The sequence below is a fragment of the Canis aureus genome, chromosome X, assembly GCF_053574225.1.
Source record: "Canis aureus isolate CA01 chromosome X, VMU_Caureus_v.1.0, whole genome shotgun sequence".
Lineage (NCBI taxonomy): Eukaryota > Metazoa > Chordata > Mammalia > Carnivora > Canidae > Canis > Canis aureus.
The window spans coordinates 88,772,411-88,792,467 of record NC_135649.1 but is presented as its reverse complement, the minus strand read 5'-3'; the positions used below and the strand labels follow the sequence as shown (position 1 = coordinate 88,792,467).

Sequence of the window (20,057 nt, the reverse complement as noted above, 5' to 3'; positions counted from 1 at the left end):
ACATTACATATTTGATTCCATTCATTTCTTAGGCTTTGGGGTGAGCCTGTTAATCTGCGTGAACAGCATGATGCTTTGGAATTTTTTAATTCATTGGTGGATAGTTTAGATGAAGCTTTGAAAGCCTTGGGACATCCAGCTATGCTAAGTAAAGTCTTAGGAGGTTCCTTTGCCGATCAGAAGATTTGCCAGGGCTGCCCACATAGGTAAGTGCTGATTATATATTTAAAGTTGTACTGTTGGGCAGCCGTAGTGGTGCAGCGGTTTAGCACCGCCTGCAGCCTGGGGTGTGATCCTGGAGACCCAGGATCGAGTCCCACATTGGGCTCCTTGCATGGAGCCTGCTTCTCCCTCTGCCTGTGTCTCTGCCCCCCACCCCCCGTGTGTGTGTGTGTGTGTGTGTGTGTGTGTGTGTGTCTCATGAATAAATAAATAAAATCTTTAATAAAAATAAAGATGTACTGTTTATTTACTTAACAAAAATAAAATATTTATTAGTAGTTATGTGCAAAAGTGGAGTATGCCACCAATTTAACTATATACCTGAGACTAAATGTATTATATATACTGTGCACACCTTACTGTTGTAGCTTTGGGTTTTGTGTGTGGTGGTGGTGGTGGTGGTGTTTCTGTAGACTTTCGTTTTTCTGGTTTTGAGGGTTTTGGTTTGGTTTCTCTTCATCAAGTAACTTTTGGTTCCTTTTACCTATGGTCATTCCTGGGGAAATCAAATGGCACTTTGCATATATATATATATATAGCTTATAGGCGTTACTCATAAACTTGTTCTTTATCTTAGAATTAAAGTAATTAAAATATAAATACATTAAGCTTAGAAGATGACAGACATTGGAGCACCTGGGCTGCTCCGTTGGCTTAGTGTCTGCCTTCGCTTAGGTCATGATTCCAGGGTCCTAGGTCTCAACCGCATGGGACTCCCTACTCAGTGGGGAGCCTGCTTCTCCCTCTCTGCCCAACCCCCCCCCCTCGTGTTCTCTTTCTCTCAAATAAATAAATAAAATCTTTTAAATTAAAAAAATAAAGAATATGACAATGGGGTACTATTTCCTATAAAAATACTAGTTTTTAAAATAGCATTGATTTGGTCATTATCCTTTAAAGTATGTTTTCAACACAAAACATAGCAAGAGGTGACTGAACAAATTGTGCTTTTGACTTTAAAGGAAAATCAATCAAGGACTCTTACTGAAAATAGTTATATGATTACTGAAATTCTCTACTATTAAAAAAATTATATTCTCTACTAGTAGATACATGTTTATGCCTATTACATGGACGTTTTACTTTGGAACTTCTCTTGCATGTTACTGATTACTGTTGGTTTAAAATCACTTTTCACCAAAATATCACAGTTCTATAGTATTTTCTACAAGCCTGAACAGAATTACATAGTCATGAGTTGTGTGTGTATATGGCTGATTGGAGTGCTTCATTTTTTATCAAGGGAAATGATTGGTTGAGAGATAATACTGTAAAAATGAGAAATTATGATGAGGTTAAACCATTCAGAACAAGACAGTGTAATTGTTCACATAGCCTAGACAATTTTTGGTCATTTAAGATCTTTTGCATTAGGTAGACAAAAAAAAACTATCATTTTTAACTAAACTGTTTTTAATTACTAATAAAATAAGCCAACTTTTTGGTCATTTATTCTAATCAGTCCTTCTTGGTTTATTTTAGACATCTTTCAAAGTTATTTGGAAATTACTGCTTTTCTTTACTAAAGTGAAAATATCCAGAGAGCATGATCATAAGTAAGATCCCGAAAGTTTATTTTTTTTTTTTTAAGATTTTATTTATTCATGAGAGACAGAGAGGGGGTTGCAGAGACACATAGGCAGAGGGAGAAGCAGGCTCCCCAAGGGGAGCCCGACCTGGGACTTCCATCCCATGTCTCCAAGGATAATGCCCTGGGCTGAAGGTGGCGCTAAACCAATGAGCCACCCAGGCTGCCCAAGATGCCGAAAGTTTAATACTTTCTCCACAACTAAACTAATCTTGTGATATGCCAGAAGGTTACATAAAGAGAGTCCCAAGTCTGTTTTAGGGCATTATTTATCTAGATCAGCAGTTAGCAAGCTATGCACCATAGGTCAAATCCAGCCCTGCATCTGTTTTTATATAGTTGTATTGGAACATACTCACCTCTTTACCTACTCTCTGGCTGCTTTCCGTAGAACAGCAGAGTCATAGAGACCTCATTGCCCCCAAAAAACTTGTAATAGTTACTATCTGGCTTTTTACCGAAAGAATTTTGCTGGCTTTCTCATCTTTGAATGTCCCAATTTTAGGTGAAGTCGTTAAGTTCTGACTTCGGATTGTTACCTGATCAGAGTAGCAGTATGCTTAATACCTACTTCATATTCCATTCATGCCACTTACAAATACCTTTTTCCCCATAACTAAACTGAAAGGCCTCAAATATGAGGGACTGTGTTCAACGTTGACTATCCCAGAGTACTTTTACACATAGAAGGCACTATGAATATATTTGTTGAATGAATAAATTTGATGGTTGAAAGTGTATTCCCCATATCTAATGTTCTGAGTTTATGAATACATCTCATCAGGAATCTGACATTTCCCTTGGTAGAAAATTGCCGGAAGATGGGATTCTGGCTCCTACTCAGATGGTTTATCTCCTTTTGATTGGTTTGTTCAAACTTGTGCTTGTATTAAGGTTTCCATTACAGAAAAGAAGGACCATTTAAAAATTCAGCCTGCTAATAGTTTAAAATATGCTTTTCAGAGGTTGATGAATTCATGCTTTGGTCTTGGCATAAATTACTGCCTAAATAGGTGACAGTGGAAGCAGCACGGTAGACTGTAAAGAGCTTAAGCCATGAAGCAAGACAGACCTGGCTTCAAAACCCCATTTCACCTAGTTAATCTTGACCAAATTAACCCTTCCAAACCCCAGTACCCTTGTCTCTGGAGTAGAGGTGGTGATATTTCTCTAGCAGGTTTGTCATGAAGTCAGAGAACCTGGTGTATTTATGGGGTGTAAACAACCGAATGGGGATCCCTGGGTGGCGCAGTGTTTAGTGCCTGCCTTTGGCCCAGGGCACGATCCTGGAGACAGGGATCGAGTCCCACGTCGGGCTCCCTGCATGGAGCCTGCTTCTCCCTCTGCCTGTGTCTCTGCCTCCCTCTCTCTCTCTCTCTCTCTCTCTCTCTCTCTCTCTCTCTCTCTGTATCATGAATAAATAAATAAAACTTTTAAACAACCGAATGTATTGCCCATCGCTAGGTAGGTGGCCCATAAATGTGTCGTTTATTGGTAACATTCTATGACTTAAGGGTTTCATGTTATAATTACTGCAAATGTAGTTTTCATTAAGTCTATAAGAATGTTTAGAAAAATAATTAATCCTCCTTATTTCTTAATATCTTTAGATACGAGTGTGAAGAATCTTTTACGACTTTGAATGTAGACATTAGAAACCACCAAAATCTTCTTGATTCTTTGGAACAGTATGTCAAAGGAGATTTATTAGAAGGTGCAAATGCGTATCATTGTGAAAAATGCAATAAAAAGGTATGAATTGTCCAGGTTTTTAAAATAATTATGGTTACATTTAATGGATTTGAGAATTGATTGGTTTTGTTCTCAAAGTTCACCCTCTTTTTATTCCCTACCCTGTTTTGTTATATTGGTAGCAGAAGGTTGTTAAGATAACTGATACAACACTTTTTCAGGGAAGAAGATTGAAAGAAAGTAGTGCCAGCAGGGCTAGGGAAACAGGTAAATAAGAGTGACCATTTTAGAAGTCATAATAGTTTAATAACTTCGATGGATTCAACAGCAATTTGGTTGGGTTGGACACATACCCTTTCCATCCATACCCAACCAAACTACTGTTGAACCCATCAAAGCTATAGCGCTGTCAGGAGAACATTTCTCCTGTCATGTCCAGAATTGCTTGTAAGGACCAGGAAGTTCACTAAAACCTTCATTACTTGATTTGGTTGCATAAGATTTCTTCTACCACCTGTGTTTTTAAACCACTGGGTTCAGATTTTTAGGCCCAATTGATCAAGTTTTATCTTTGGGATCTCTTAGGAGAGACCGTTTACACGGATGGACAGTAAATAACGTGTATCTTCTGGGCTCCCAAACTCTCTCACCTCCAAGTCACCTGTATCGTTTTGACATTTACACACCACCTAAAGAGGTGTTAAAGTCTAGAGGGGTGAGATGTGAGCTATAAAGCCCAACTGCCTGCCATCCACAGTTCTGAGACATGAGGCAAGTGACTCGATCTCTGCTGCTCCTGCTCCTCCTCATTACCACTCAGTAGCTCCTGCCTGGTGGCTTATGAGGATTAAATATGTTACTACTTGGGCAGTGGTTAACATATTACTTGGCACCTAATGGCCCAGTAAATAAGCTGCTACTGTGTATCTTCAGTTTACTCATAACAGAGCACACCTTCATTAGAATAACAGTAAACATGAAACAAGTAACAATGGTTAGATAGCACAGACAATATAGAATCCAGGCAATGAGTAATGTCTGTGTCACTAATTTCTGCAGTTTTTAACAAGTGGCATCCACTATTTCCATATTAATAGTTTTAGCATTTTTTAAATGCCCACTGTGACAGACTTACCTTGATTATTATGTTCATTGCCGTGTGTTTGTTTACACTTGTAACCTCTAATTAGTCTTCACGAGAATTTAATAATACAGTTTTATAGTTTGTTTTGTGCAGTGGATTATAAAAGAACATCTAGTAACTTGCTCTGTTTGTTTTAGGTTGATACTGTAAAGCGCTTGCTAATTAAAAAATTACCTCCTGTTCTTGCTATCCAACTGAAACGATTTGACTATGACTGGGAAAGAGAATGTGCAATCAAATTCAATGATTATTTTGAATTTCCTCGAGAGCTGGACATGGAACCTTACACAGTCGCAGGTGTTGCAAAGCTAGAAGGAGATAACGTAAACCCAGAGAGTCAGTTGATACAGCAGAATGAGCAGTCTGAAAGTGAGACAGCAGGAAGCACAAAATACAGACTTGTGGGTGTGCTGGTACACAGTGGCCAAGCAAGCGGGGGACATTATTATTCTTATATCATTCAGAGGAATGGTGGAGATGGTGAGAGAAATCGCTGGTATAAATTTGATGATGGAGATGTAACAGAGTGTAAAATGGATGACGACGAAGAAATGAAAAACCAGTGTTTTGGTGGAGAGTACATGGGAGAGGTGTTTGATCACATGATGAAGCGCATGTCATACAGGCGCCAGAAAAGGTGGTGGAATGCTTACATACTTTTTTACGAACGACTGGATACCATAGACCAGAGTGATGAATTGATAAGATATATATCAGAGCTTGCTATCACCACAAGACCCCATCAGATTATTATGCCATCGGCCATTGAGAGAAGTGTACGGAAACAGAACGTGCAATTCATGCATAACCGAATGCAGTACAGTTTGGAATATTTTCAGTTTATGAAAAAACTGCTTACATGTAATGGTGTTTACTTAAATCCTCCGCCAGGTAAGTATCAAGAATTTATCTTAGGAATGAAGCATAACTCTTACTTTACTTGTATGATTTCTTAGCAAGTATCAAAATGTTTGTGTTTTTACTTTAAGCTGTTTTTGTTTCTTTTGGTTTTTTGTTTTTAAAGATTTTATTTATTCATAAGAGATATACAGAGAGAGAAAGAGGCACAGGCAGAGGGAGAAGCAGGCTCCATGCAGGGAACCCGACGTGGGACTCGATCCTGGGTCTCCAGGATCAGGCCCTGTGCTGAAGGCGGCGCTAAACCGCTGAGCCACCGGGGCTGCCCAGCTGTTTTTAAGCCATGTTTCAGATGACTGTTACCTTTGAGCAGTATATATTCTCTTGCTATTTGAAAACAGAGGAGGTTTTATTTATTAAAACCATTTGGTTTTGACTCAAGCATTAGTTTGAAACGTGCTTCACTGAACTAAGAATTATTTCAAAAGTTAGCCGGGTTTGGGGGGGTGGGGGCACAGTTAGTAAAGTTCAGAACATTTGGGAATCAGTGGAAATGCAGACTTGTTTGAAAATTGAGCTTAGACATAGAAATTCGTTTGACACTTTTTTTTTTAATCTCCATTTTTTTTATAGGGCAAGATCACCTGTTGCCTGAAGCAGAAGAAATCACTATGATTAGTATTCAGCTTGCTGCTAGGTTCCTTTTTACTACAGGATTTCACACCAAGAAAATAGTCCGTGGCTCTGCCAGTGATTGGTACGTTTCTTTTGGTTTTCATTCCTATTATAGTAGCATTTAGTTTGGTTCCTTAATAAAAGTGTCCTAAGTTGGGACTCCTGGGTGGCTTAGCAGTTGAGCATCTTCCTTCAGCTCAGGGCGTGATCCTGGAATCCAGGATCGAGTACACATCAGGCTCCTAGCAGGAAGTCTGCTTCTCTCGCTGCCTGTGTCTCTGCCTGTGTGTGTGTGTGTGTGTGTGTGTGTGTGTGTGTGTCCCTTGTGAATAAATAAATAATCTTTTTTTTTAAAAAAAAGTGTCCTTAAGTATCAAAGTTGTGAACGTACAGAGGCCATTATAATACTTTTATTGAACAATTTTTATGTACTCATCCAGTGGGAAGATGTTAAGGGAAGATTAAGTTAGGGATTATTTTGTCATCAAATCTAGGAAGAGTTTGGTGTAATGGATTTGTAGAGGACTGGATAAACTTTCATCTCTGTTGTCACTCTGTGAGAAGATACCGAGTTGTAGTAGTCATCTGTCCTTTTAACACTGATACTAAAAGCAACCATGGCTGATTCTCTCCTTCCAGTAGTAAACGGTGTTTGATTTTTATTTGGTTCATAGAGACCCATATCTGTACTATATACAAAACATATCATTGAATTGACATTCATAGATATTGTTTTGTTTTCTCTTAGGTATGATGCATTGTGTATTCTCCTTCGTCACAGCAAGAATGTACGTTTTTGGTTTGCCCACAATGTCCTTTTTAATGTTTCCAATCGCTTCTCTGAATACCTTCTAGAGTGCCCCAGTGCAGAAGTGAGGGGTGCATTTGCAAAACTTATAGTTTTTATTGCACATTTTTCCTTGCAAGATGGGCCATGTCCTTCACCTTTTGCATCTCCTGGACCTTCTAGTCAGGTAATTTTCCTGGTTTTCTTTCTAATGATTAAATGCTTACAGATCGCTTTCCTGAAAGTTTGAGTCAGCAAATATATGTGCATCTGTTTGATATGTATGTGTATGCACACACCCCACGCCATCTGATATCTAGGAGTTTAGTAAAAGTATTTCACAGCAATGAATAGCAATTATTGGCGCTTTAAAAGCAACAGAATTTTCTGTGTTCGTTTAGTTACAAGCGGTGGCTTAATTGTACACATTGTTATGTAGATTATAAAGTTTTTGTGTAATGGACCTCCATTTATTAAAAATTAAAATATCATGAAGGCTCTAGATAAAATCTACCTCAGATCTTCATTTCCTAAGATGCAACCCTTTTTAATCATTTCTTTTGTGATTAGTCCTTCCAGAAATTTCTGCCTGTATTTGTATGTGTTTGCGCTTTTTATGCAAATAGAATTATATTGTCCTATATCTTGTCACTGAAATGAAAAATAGCCAGTGCTTTATCCTTTACAGGCTTACGACAACTTAAGCCTGAGCGATCACCTACTAAGGGCAGTTCTCAATCTCTTGAGAAGGGAAGTTTCAGAGCATGGGCGTCATTTACAGCAGTATTTCAATCTGTTTGTAATGTATGCCAATTTAGGTAAGAATTTAAGTTATTCTAAATCTGTTTTAATGTATTCTATTAAGTGGCAAAGTCCTTTAGTCTAATGATGAGACATTTTTCAGTGCACTTTTCACCTTGTACTTTATAGTTCTTTTTGCATATCTCTGCAGTAGACACAGGCCAGAATCTGTCCTTTTTTAGAGAGCGAGGAAGTGGTGGGGGAAGGGCAGAGGGAGAGAGAATCTTAAGCAGGCTTCACTCTCAGCCTGGGGCCTGGCATTGGGCTTGATCTCACTACCCCGAGATCATGACCTGAGCCAAAAATCAAGAGTTGAACACTTAACCAACTGAGCCACCCAGGCATCCTCCGAATCTGTGTCTTGGGCAGCCCTGGTGGCTCAGTGGTTTAGTGCCGCCTTTAGCCCAGGGTGTGATTCTGGAGACCTGGGATCGAGTCCCACATCAGGCTCCTTGCATGGAGCCTGCTTCTCTCTGTGCCTGTGTCTCTGCCCTTCTCTCTCTGTATGTGTCTCATGAATAAATAAATAAAATCTTCATTCATGAGAGACAGACAGAGAGAGAGAGGCAGAGGGAGTAGCAGGCTCCATGCAGGGAGCATGGACGTGTGGGACTCGATCCCGGGTCTCCAGGATCACACCCTAGGCTGAAGGCGGCGCTAAACCGCTGCACCACTGAGGCTGCCCAGAATCTGTGTCTTAATCATACTTTTATCTCCTAAAGCGGTGGTGCCAGACCTGTCTGGATATGAAAATACTGATTCCTAGGCCCCATACCACACCAACTTAAGTAGAATTCTCAGAGCTATCACAAGGAATCCACATTTTCGAAAACTCCCCAGATGGTTGATACTCACCCAAGTTGAGTGACGTGGTGAGTCCTTGAGTAAAGGACTTGGTCTGAACATAAATTTTTGTTGGAGTAAACTGAATTAAAATTACATATAATATAAATATTGAATTACCCTATTATTTGTTACTGCCTCTGCTTAATAACTTACTTTCTCAAAGTAATCTAACATTGCCTGATCAGTGATCCCAGAATACTTCACTTAAAAGTATATTGTTATGCTATCTTCTACTTACTCTGTTGGTTTTGATTGTATTCAAATTTTTGTGTTGCTCCCCAGTGAGATGGCAAAGATCAGAAGTTTTCACACAATGACACTCAGTAAATGTTTTTTAAATGAAAAAGATGTACAATTAGGAATATTATGAAAAATCCATCCATTATCTTTTAGTGTTTGTTCATTGGCTTTGTATGGGGTGGTAAATTTCATATGATTAAGAATATAAACGTTTGTTTGTTTTATTTAAGTAATCTCTATGCCCAACCTAGGGCTCAAACTCACAACTCTGAGATCAAGAGTCGCATGCTCTTTGAACTGGGCCAGCCAGGCAACCCTAAATTTATAAAAATTTCTTATCAATCAGGTGCTCATGCACTGTTTCCAAAATGATTAATTTATTGACATGCCATTTAAAATCTTACTAATATTTCGCCAGATTGGAAACTGATTCAAAGACTTAGCAGATAATAACTTCTTTAAAAATTTTTGGGATGCCTGGATGGCTCAGCGGTTGAGCATCTGCCTTCGGCTCAGAGTGTGATCCCGGAGTTCCGGGATTGAGTCCCACCCACATTGGGCTTCCTGCATGGAGCCTGCTTCTCCCTCTACCTGTGTCTCTGCCTCTCTCTGTGTGTGTCTCTTATGAATAAATAAATAAAATCTTGGGATCCCTGGGTGGCGCAGCGGTTTAGCACCTGTCTTTGGCCCAGGGCGCGATCCTGGAGACCCAGGATTGAATCCCACATCGGGCTCCCGGTGCATGGAGCCTGCTTCTCCCTCTGCCTGTGTCTCTGCCTCTCTCTCTCTCTCTCTCTCTCTCTCTGTGACTATCATAAATAAATAAGAATTAAAAAAAAAATCTTAAAAAAAGAAAAAACTTAGAAATACCAAATTTAGGAATTCATAAAAATCCTATTCTGTTCAGCTTTCTTTTTAGATATAGCCTATTCACAAAGCATACATCATTGGTCTGTAATATAATCTAATTAAGATCTCCCTGCTAAAAGCAAGTACAGATTCATAAACTTTAATATGAAATCTTCAAACCACATATGCTTTGGTGTTCAGGATTGTTTAGATTTAAGAAAGGTAAGGCAATGTATATACTATGTAATATCCCTATAGCAGGGTCCAAGACAGCACCTTATTATCATACACATTAATATTTCCGCAGTAAAGCATGAGTAGTCACTCTGAAAGAGGGGATAAAGACTAAATAGCCTCTTGTCAGTTCAGGCCAGCTTTTCCCACAAAGCATGTTTTGACACCAACTTTAGGAAAGAAGTTTGTATTTATTATAAGTGCTTTTTGAATCTCAGGATTTCAGATAAGGGATTGTGGGCATTTATTTTTATTTTTTATTTTTAAAGATTTACTTATTTATTCAGAGATTGAGAGGCAGAGACACAGGCAGAGGGAGAAGCAGGCTCCATGCAGAGAGCCCGATGTGGGACTCGATCCCGGCACTCTAGGATCATGTGCTGGGTGTAGGCGGCGCTAAACTGCTGCGCCACCGGGGCTGCCCGTGGGCTTGTATTTCTTATACTTCTTGGAATATGACAATATAAAGGATAGTCTATCGTCTAATGGGGTATAAAAGCAAATGAAAAGGTAACTGCCGGAGCACCTAGATGTCTCAATTTAGGTTTAGTGATTGGATATTAAGGAGAGGGGAACACAGAAGAGATGTTAAATGATGCCCAAGATTCAACCGAGCAGATAGCAGTGCCATGTACCAAGAGGGAAGAACACTGATAGGGGAGTAAAATGAGTTCAGTTTGGGCAAATTGAGTGTGAGCCTGTTGGGCACCCAAATAGTGATGTTCAGTATTCAGTAGAATACTTAATATATTTGTCTGGAAATATTTTGGAATCATTTGGACAAAAATACCTGGAACTTGAAGCCATTAGAGTGGGTTTGATCGTCCAGGAAAAGCATGCAGATAGTCTGGTGTGGGAACTTTGAGGAGCAACCATTTTTCAGAGAAGAGGAAGGAGGACTCACAAACGAGACCAAGGAGAAGAGGTTGAAAGAAGAGAGGAATCCAAGAAGGAGAGGAAGCAGTTATGGTTTAGTACTGTTCTTTAGCTTTACCCCGGGAAAGTGGGCAGAAACCAAACTGACATGGGCTCAGAGTGGGAAAATAAGAAAATTGAGATGCCACCAACTTTTTAGGCATGGTTTCTTTTCTTTTTTCTTTCCTTTCTCTCTCTCTCTCTCTCTCTCTCTCTCTCTCTCTCTCTCTCTCTCCCTCCCTCCCTCCCTCCCTCCCTCCCTCCCTCCCTCTCCCTCCCCCTCTCTCAGCACAAGCAAGGGATAGCAGCAGGGAGAGGAAGAAGCAGGCTCCCTGCAGAGCAGGGAGCCCAAGGCAGCCACTTTACCAACTGAGCCACTCAGATGCCTCTAGGCATGGTTTTCAAGTAGCTTAGTTGTAGAAGAAAATAAAGAGGCAGTGTATACAAGCATTCTTAATTCTCAGAGTTTTCATCATCCTCCCTTATGATGAGGATTGCAGTCTAGGCTAGTCCCCCAGACTCAAACCATAGAAAGTGTTCATTTTCTTTCTTTTTTTTCCTTTAATTTTTTTTATTGGAGTTCAATTTGCCAACATACAGCATAATACCCGGTGCTCAAAAAAAAAAAAAAAAAAAAAAATACCCGGTGCTCATGCTGTCAAGTAAGTGTTGATTTCCTTGATGCCTGGTTTGACTGGAGTATCATAGGCTTATAAAAACTTCAACCCCGGCAGCCCCTGCCTACAGCCCAAGGTGTGATCCTGGAGGCCCAGGATCTAGTCCCACGTCGGGCTCCCTGCATGGGCCTGCTTATCCTTCTGCCTGTGTCTCGGCATCTCTCTCTCTCTCTGTCTCTCATAAATAAATAAAATGTTTTTAAAAAATAAAAAAATAAAAACTTCACCCCAATTATACCATGTAGATTTTCTGTTCTCGTCAAATCATTCTAAATGCTAAATAAGAGTGGTTTTCTGATTCGAAAACTTACAGAAAAAATATTTTAGATAACTGCTTTATTATGAATCCCTTCATCATCCTAATTTTTTTCTCTTTTGTATTCTTCTTCATTGTAGGTGTGGCAGAGAAGACACAGCTTTTGAAATTGAATGTGCCTGCTACCTTTATGCTTGTGTCTTTAGATGAAGGTCCAGGTCCTCCAATCAAATATCAGTATGCTGAATTAGGCAAATTGTACTCTGTTGTGTCACAGCTGATCCGCTGTTGCAATGTCTCTTCAAGAATGCAATCTTCAATCAATGGTAAAGTCAAATGCTCACTCCTTTACATTGATTTTAAAATACTGCTGAACATACATAGTACCCAGTTAAAAGTAATTCTGAAGATGCTTAAATGTTTAAAAAAAAAAAAGTCTGACAGTCTGTGCTTTGGAATATTTTAATAATATTTTGGGTTCTACACCTTTATCACATGTTTAAAGGGGATCTTTTTTTCCTCTCTACTTGTTATGAGGTTGATACTTTATTTATGAAATAGTTTAAGAATTAACCTTTTAAGTTAAGTTTGCATTTTATCATCTTTGGTCTGTCTGATCATTTTCATATCTAATATTACTTTCTTAGTTTCTTCATAGTACTTAGGAATATTGATTTTAAATGTTATTTTTTTAAAATCCAAAACTCCTAAGCTGTTTTCTGTGGTGAAGGCTGTATTATTTTATTGTGGAGAAGCCTATTAGTTTTTCATTGATGACAAATCTGTATTCTAGGTAATCCTCCTCTTCCCAATCCTTTTGGTGATCCTAATTTATCACAACCTATAATGCCAATTCAGCAGAATGTGGCAGACATTTTATTTGTGAGAACAAGTTATGTGAAGAAAATCATTGAGGACTGCAGTAACTCAGAGGAAACTGTCAAACTGCTTCGCTTTTGCTGCTGGGAGAATCCTCAGTTCTCATCTACTGTCCTCAGTGAACTTCTCTGGCAGGTTAAAGGACAATAAACATTCGTATGCCTCTCTGATTTGATTTATTACTCCTTTAAATAAGTTTTTCACCATGTCTTTCCTATTTTTAGGTTGCATATTCCTACACCTATGAACTCCGGCCCTATTTGGATCTGCTTTTGCAAATCTTACTGATTGAAGATTCCTGGCAGACTCACAGGTAGATCCTCCTTCTTAGTTGACCAACTTTTAAACTAAAAACTGCCAATCTGCTTTTTTTTTGGGGGGGTGGGGTGGGGGAAGGGGTTTAACCTCCTGGAGATCTAATAAAGGTTTTACATTAAAACAAAAGCTTGGGCAGCCCCGGTGGCGCAGCGGTTTAGCAGCGGTTTAGCGCCGCCTGCAGCCCAGGGCGTGATCCTGGAGACCCTGGATTGAGTCCCACATCAGGTTCTCTGTATGATGCCTGCTTCTCCCTCTGCCCCCCCCCCCCCCCCCCCCCCCGTCTCTATGAATAAATAAAATCTTTTTTAAAAAAAATAAAACAAAAGCTTAAGAATGAATAAAAAGGGGGCACCTGGGTGGCTCAGTCAGTTAAGCATCCATCTCTTGGTTTTGGCTCTGGTCATGATCTCAGGGTCCTGAGATTGAGTCTCAAATCAGGCTCTGCGCTCTGCATGGAGTCTGCTTGAGATTTTCTGTGCCCTCCTGCTTGTGCTCTCTCTCCCTCCCCCCTCTCTTTTTCAAAATAAATAAATGTAATCTTTATAAAAATAAAATGAATAAAAAGTTCCTTCTTCCCTCACTTGATTTCACTTTTTATTCTTTCACTGCCCATTTGCATACTTACTACTAGATTTGGATTTTTTTTTAATTAAGGAAAACTAATAGAAAATAAATAAAATATATAAAAATAATAATTAAGGAAAACTAGCATAGACTTTTGGTAAATACCTTAATTTCATTGATATGCTAGGGTTATTTTAGGATTAGATTACAGTAGTTTTAGAATGAGTCCTATAAGGTCACATTTCATTATATAAAAATAGTCCTTAGGTAAGTAAGTACAGTCAGTTCCCATTATTCATGGAACTTATTTTCTATAAAGTCACTGTGAATACTGAAGGAGGGAATGCAAAGGCATTATTCCCAGGGGAAATACGAGATTAGGTTCCTGCAAGCTTCTGGTTAGGTTTTTGTTGACTAGTCTATACATAAATGTGTGTTTCTTTTTAAAGACCCCTTAACATACATTGCTGACTTGTTAACAGTGACCTCCCAATAACCTGTGTCTGATAAAGTAACAAAATATTTTCTCTGCAAAGCCTTTTTGAGCTTAGGAATACTAGGTACTTCAGAACTACACATTTGAGGGGGTGTCATTTTAAACCATGAGATCAACAAAACGTACAAACATGTGGGAAAGGTGTCACTAAACAGCAAAAAGGACACTCCTGTACAATATAAAGTGCCACTTTGTTCTGATTTAGCTGGTAACATACATGTTCGGTGACTCCAATTTTTTTTTTTTTTTTTTTTTTTTTTTTTTTGCCACCTAGCACATGACCACAAAAGCACCATGCTATTTTTTACCATTACAAATAAAGTTTACCAAGTAGGAAAAAACACAAATACAAAATCTGTGAATAATGAACATCAGCTTTAGTTTTTCAGTATATGATAATTTGAGTGCAGTTTTTCTCTTTAAACTGAGGTTATCCAGCGTAACTATCCTTCAGACTTCATCTATTATCTTTTAATACCTAAAATTATATAGATGGTGAAGTATGTAATTAGCTGACAACTCTGCCAGATTTTATAACCTCCCTCCCCATATGGATGATAGTATAATACTTGATTTTCGGAAACAGTTCAAAATTCATATATTCTGTCAGTAGTTAAAACAGCAACTTGAAGACAAGTTCTGTAACGACAAAATGCTTTAAGAAGATTCATAGGAGCACCTGGGTGGCTCAGTCGGTTAAGCATCTGCCTTCAGCTCAGGTTATGATCCCAGGGTCCTAGGATCTAGCCCCTGGATTCCCTGCTCAGCTGGGAGTCTGCTTCTCCCTCTGCCTCTTCCCCCTTGCTCTTGCTCTCGTTCTCACTCACTCACTCTCTCAAATAAATAAAGTATTTTTAAAAAAGAACTTAAAATTTTGAGTCTTAGTGGGGATTGCAAATGCCAGAATTCGTGAATTAATATTTCCAAGTTATCTCTGAAATTACCATCATAGATTTAAGTTGTGTTGTTCTAAAAATAGTTATTAAACCAAAAATCAGTTTTCATGACACAAGAAATTGAGTAGTTCCAAAACTATAGCCATATATTTTGAACACCATCCAGTACCCTTCTCAGTATGATTATAGAATTTTTGAAACTTTTTTAAGGGATGCCTGGTTGGCTCAGCGGTTAAGTATCTGCCTTCGGCTCAGGGAGAGAGCCCTGGGTCCTGGGATTGAGTCCCAATCGGGCTCCCTGCTTGGAGCCTGATTCTCCCTCTACCTGTGTCTCTGCCTCACTCCTCCCTCCCTCCCCTCTCCCTCCCCCCCCTCTCTCATAAAGAAATAAAAATCTTTTAAAAAAAAAAAAAAGAAGAAGAAAAACTTTTCTTAAGAGTTGTTTTTAGGAGCACCTGTGTGACTCATTTGGTTAAATGTCTACTCTTGGTTTCGGCTCAGGTCATGATCTTGGGATTGTGAGATAAGGCCCTGCATAGGGCTCTGTGCTGGGCGTAGCCCACTTAAGATTCTCTCTCTTCCCCTGTCTTTCCCTCCCCCTAAAAAAGCATAGTTTTTTTTTTTGTTTGTTTGTTTGTTTGTTTTAATTTTTTAAATTTATTTATTTATGATAGTCACACACAGAGAGAGAGAGAGAGAGGCAGAGACACAGGCAGAGGGAGAAGCAGGCTCCATGCACCGGAAGCCCGACGTGGGATTCGATCCCGGGTCTCCAGGATCGCACCCTGGGCCAAAGGCAGGCGCTAAACCGCTGCACCACCCAGGGATCCCAGCATAGTTGTTTTTAATGGAATCTTTCACTCTTTTCATTTAAAAATACTGTAAGCATTATAGCTTTAAACCAGTTCTTTACATCTTAGCTCTCAATTCATTATAGCAAGCGATAATGGTAAAGGCAATGTGCTATATTAAATATGGACAATTGACTGTTGTGTAATGAGTTTAGTAAGGTATTATTATTTTGAATCACTGGCCCAAACTTGAAAATAACTTTCTCATAGTGAGCTTTTAGTTCATTCGGTAAGCAGTGTTTGAATATTTATGGAGTATATACCATGTGTCTGGCACAACCAGGCATTGAATGGGAACAAGGCGTACAAAGATAATATTGATAAAAGATGGCATCTGAAAGCACTTAAAACTACTGGGAAGAAAATGTGATGTAGCAGAAATAATGGCTTAACACTTCATTATCACTTGACAAAACTGAAGGGAAAAACAAGATACACTGAAGTGTTTCAGATTAAACAGCCAAAAGCCTGTATATGATTGATTAGTGTGAAATCAGTAAACCTTACGAGATTGCTGGAGTCATGATTTCCAAACCAAATATTTTATGAATACATGTAATGCAAAAACAAATTTGAATTTTTATTTGGAACATTCTATTAAGTAAAATTTATGGTTTATGTAAGTATTCTTTTTCTAATTACTACCCAGGTAATGTTTCCTTATGGAGGTAAAATTCACTTACAATATTCACCATTTTAATCATTTTAAAGTATACAATTCAGTAGTTTTTAGTAAATTCATAGTATGCAACCATTTCCACTATCTAATTCCAGAACATATTCATCCCTGCAAATGGAAACCCCATAACCAATTAAGCAGTCATTCTCTATTACCTCCCATCGCCCAGCAACCACTGATCTCCTTTCTGTCTCTGTGGATTTGCCTAACCATAGGCAAATGTCCTTTTGTGTCTGGCTTCTTTTACTTGGCATAATGTTTTCAAGATCTTACATGTTAGAACATGTATCAGTACTTTATTCCTTTTTACAGCTGAGTAACATTGCATTTTGTGGATATACCACATTTTGTTTATCCATTCATCTATTGTTAGACATTTGGGTTATTTCTACCTTTTGGCTATTGTGAGTAATGCTACTATGGACATTCGTGGACATGTTTTGTTTTTAAATCTCTGTTTTCAATTCTCTTGGATATACCACAGAATTGCAGACAGGTAATTATTATTTTTTAGTTAAATTGTAAAAATATTCATAACTTACCATTTTAACTATTTTTAAGTGCACAATTCAGTGGCTTGAAGTATATTCATAATAACTGTGTTGCCATCACCACTATCCATCTCTAGAACTTTTTCATCATCCCAAACTGAAACTTCTACATTAAACGATAACTCTCAGGCAGCCCAGGTGGCTCCGGGGCGTGATCCCGAGTTCGAGTCCCATGTCAGGCTCCCTGCATGAAGGCTGCTTCTCTCTCTGCCTGTGTCTCTGCCTTTCTCTCTGTGTGTCTCTCATGAATGAATAAATATTTTAAAAATAAAAAAAATAAATAAACGATAACTCCCCATTCCCCTCCCTCCTCTCCAGCTCCTGGTAACTATTATTCTTTCTTTGATTTTGCCTATTCTAAATACCTCATAAAAATAGAATCATACAGTATTTGTCCTCTTGTATCTGGCCTAGTTTACTTAATGCCTTTAAGATTCATACATGTTACAGGGGTGCCTGGGTAGCTCAGTTGGTTAAGCATCCAACTCTTGATTTTTGACTCTGGTCATGATCTCAGGGTTGTGAGATCTAGCCCCGTGTAGCGTTCCACACTCAATGGGGAGTCTGCTGGAAATTTTCTTCCTCTCCCTTTGCCCCTCTACCCTATTTGCACGCACTTGCACTCTCTGAAATAATAAGTCTTCAAAAAAAAAAAGACTGCCACATATAGTATGTGTCTGAATTTCATTCCTTTTTAAGGCTGAATAATAATCAGCTGTATGTATATACACCACATTTTGTTTACTGGTAGGTGATGTTTTTAACACAAAAGAAGGCACATTCTACCCCACAGCCAAGTTGCTTCTTGGGCCGGGCAGGGATAGGGACAAGAAATCATTGACTATCACTCTGGGCAAGAACTAAAATGAAATCATCCATCATTGGCAAATCAGCTAAATAGTAGCATTGGTGAAAATTGCTTTGCTGTATAGCTCATTATTAGAATTCAGGTTTGTTTTGTACTTATAAATTATATCACCATTTCATAGTCACTGGTTACTTACTTTGAGCAATGCAGTTTTATAAAAGGTACTGACCTGAAGCAAATTCTTAAGTATAGCAGTCATAAACTTAGTTGTTAGTTAACTTTAAGTCTGTATTACTTCTGGTGTCCTAAAGTAACTTCAGGTAATGTCTTTGAATTACATACATAGCAAAGCCATTTTGGATTGGTAACATGTTGATAAGAGCACAGACTACTGAGTGGCTGTATGACCTCCAGCAAGCTGTTTAACCCGTCTATACCCCTCTTCTCATCTGTTCAGGGAGTCAATAACTGTACCTGCTCTCCAGCATTAGATGACATGACTACATCAAAAATCTTTATTGAGTGGCGCATAGTAGGCACTCCATAAATGTTAGCTGCTATTTGATTTTACAAATTTTTATATTTGGTTCTTTTTCAGAATTCATAATGCACTTAAAGGGATCCCAGATGACCGAGATGGGCTGTTTGACACAATCCAGCGCTCTAAGAATCACTATCAAAAAAGAGCATACCAGTGTATAAAATGTATGGTAGCTCTTTTTAGCAATTGTCCTGTTGCTTACCAGATTCTGCAGGTGAGGATTTCTTTTCTTAATTTTGTAGAAATCTGGATCAGAATTAGGGATTCCTTTTTTAAAGAAAGGAACAGTGAAAATTTGGACTTGCTATTTTAAGTTAACTTTGAAAAGTATTCTAAAACCTTTTCCATACATGGTTTTATTTTCTTTTGAAGGGCAATGGAGATCTTAAAAGAAAGTGGACCTGGGCAGTGGAATGGCTTGGAGATGAACTTGAAAGACGACCATACACTGGCAATCCTCAATATACTTACAACAACTGGTCTCCTCCAGTGCAGAGCAATGAAACATCAAATGGTTATTTCTTGGAGAGATCACATAGTGCTAGGATGACACTGGCAAAAGCTTGTGAACTCTGTCCAGAGGAGGTATTAAAAAAAAAAAAGCCACAAGTGTGCAGCAGATAGAAATGGAAGAAAGCAATTTTACTTTATAAGCCAGTGTTTATGTATTAATGTCAAAGAAATTTTGTTGGGGTTTTGTTTGCTTTAGTGTTTACTACATGTAATCTTAAGTTAACAAGAGAGCCTTCTTTCATAGAAATTTCTGAAATCAAAAAAAAAAAAAAAGAAAGAAATTTCTGAAATCGCCTGAAATGTAGTCTTTCTAAGAGGACCCAAGTCAGGTTTTTTTTCATCTGCTTTAATTTATCTTCAGTAGGGCAGCCGGGGTGGCTCAGCGGTTTAGTGCCACCTTCAGCCCAAGGTGTGATCCTGGAGACCCAGGATCGAATCCCACATCAGGCTCCCTGCATGGAGCCTGCTTCTCCCTCTGCCTATGTCTGTGCCCCCCCGTCCCCCTAATGAATAAATAAATAAAATCTTAAAAAAAAAATTCAGTAAAAGGAAAGTTGTGGGTCAGTTCTGTAGGTTTTTAAATTTTTATTTCAGATAGTAAAAACTTAAATTTGTCTACATAATTCTTTATCTTTAAATATTTAAAATTAGGAGCCAGATGACCAAGATGCCCCAGATGAGCATGAGTCACCTCCACCTGAAGATGCCCCATTATACCCCCATTCACCTGGATCTCAGTACCAACAGGTAAATAGGGATTGATTTGTATTTTTATCCCCTAGAATCGATTCTTATGCTTTATTTAAAGGGTGGCTAAGATTTTTGTTGTGACTGCAAAGTAATAAAGGGATTATTTAGACTACCTTTAGAGCATGATCAAAAAAGGAATAGCTGGGGCAGGGTCATGATGTGATGTGTTTGAACTTCCCCCTGTGGTGTTTTCGTGGTCAAATGGGTGCCCTTCTTTGTACTTAGTAAAACTGTATGACAATTGATGTCAACATAAAATGATAGTGTTTCAGACAAAGGATTAGGACATTTCCTGTTAGGCTGAGTCTGCAAACGGATTCCAAAGAAATTTAAGATGTGGCAGTGAAGGAGATTGTTCTTGATTATTTAGCCTAAGACTTCAGTGACACTCAAAATTGTTGAAAAATATCAAGCATTTGATAGATTT

At 38.6% G+C, this 20,057-nt stretch overlaps 1 protein-coding gene across 3 annotated transcripts in view; it reads left to right on the top strand.

Moving 5' to 3' along the window:
* Nucleotides 1-20,057, top strand: part of USP9X (ubiquitin specific peptidase 9 X-linked) — a 178,047-nt gene that overhangs the window by 152,217 nt on the left and 5,773 nt on the right. For all 3 annotated transcript variants that reach the window (XM_077888368.1, XM_077888369.1, XM_077888367.1), the window contains exons 33-44: nucleotides 33-206; nucleotides 3,421-3,562; nucleotides 4,784-5,537; nucleotides 6,138-6,261; nucleotides 6,928-7,153; nucleotides 7,655-7,784; nucleotides 11,925-12,110; nucleotides 12,578-12,798; nucleotides 12,888-12,976; nucleotides 18,425-18,581; nucleotides 18,740-18,952; nucleotides 19,532-19,627. In XM_077888368.1, coding sequence (XP_077744494.1) covers nucleotides 33-206; nucleotides 3,421-3,562; nucleotides 4,784-5,537; nucleotides 6,138-6,261; nucleotides 6,928-7,153; nucleotides 7,655-7,784; nucleotides 11,925-12,110; nucleotides 12,578-12,798; nucleotides 12,888-12,976; nucleotides 18,425-18,581; nucleotides 18,740-18,952; nucleotides 19,532-19,627 — 2,512 coding nt within the window. The remainder of the gene's footprint in view (nucleotides 1-32; nucleotides 207-3,420; nucleotides 3,563-4,783; nucleotides 5,538-6,137; nucleotides 6,262-6,927; nucleotides 7,154-7,654; nucleotides 7,785-11,924; nucleotides 12,111-12,577; nucleotides 12,799-12,887; nucleotides 12,977-18,424; nucleotides 18,582-18,739; nucleotides 18,953-19,531; nucleotides 19,628-20,057) is intronic.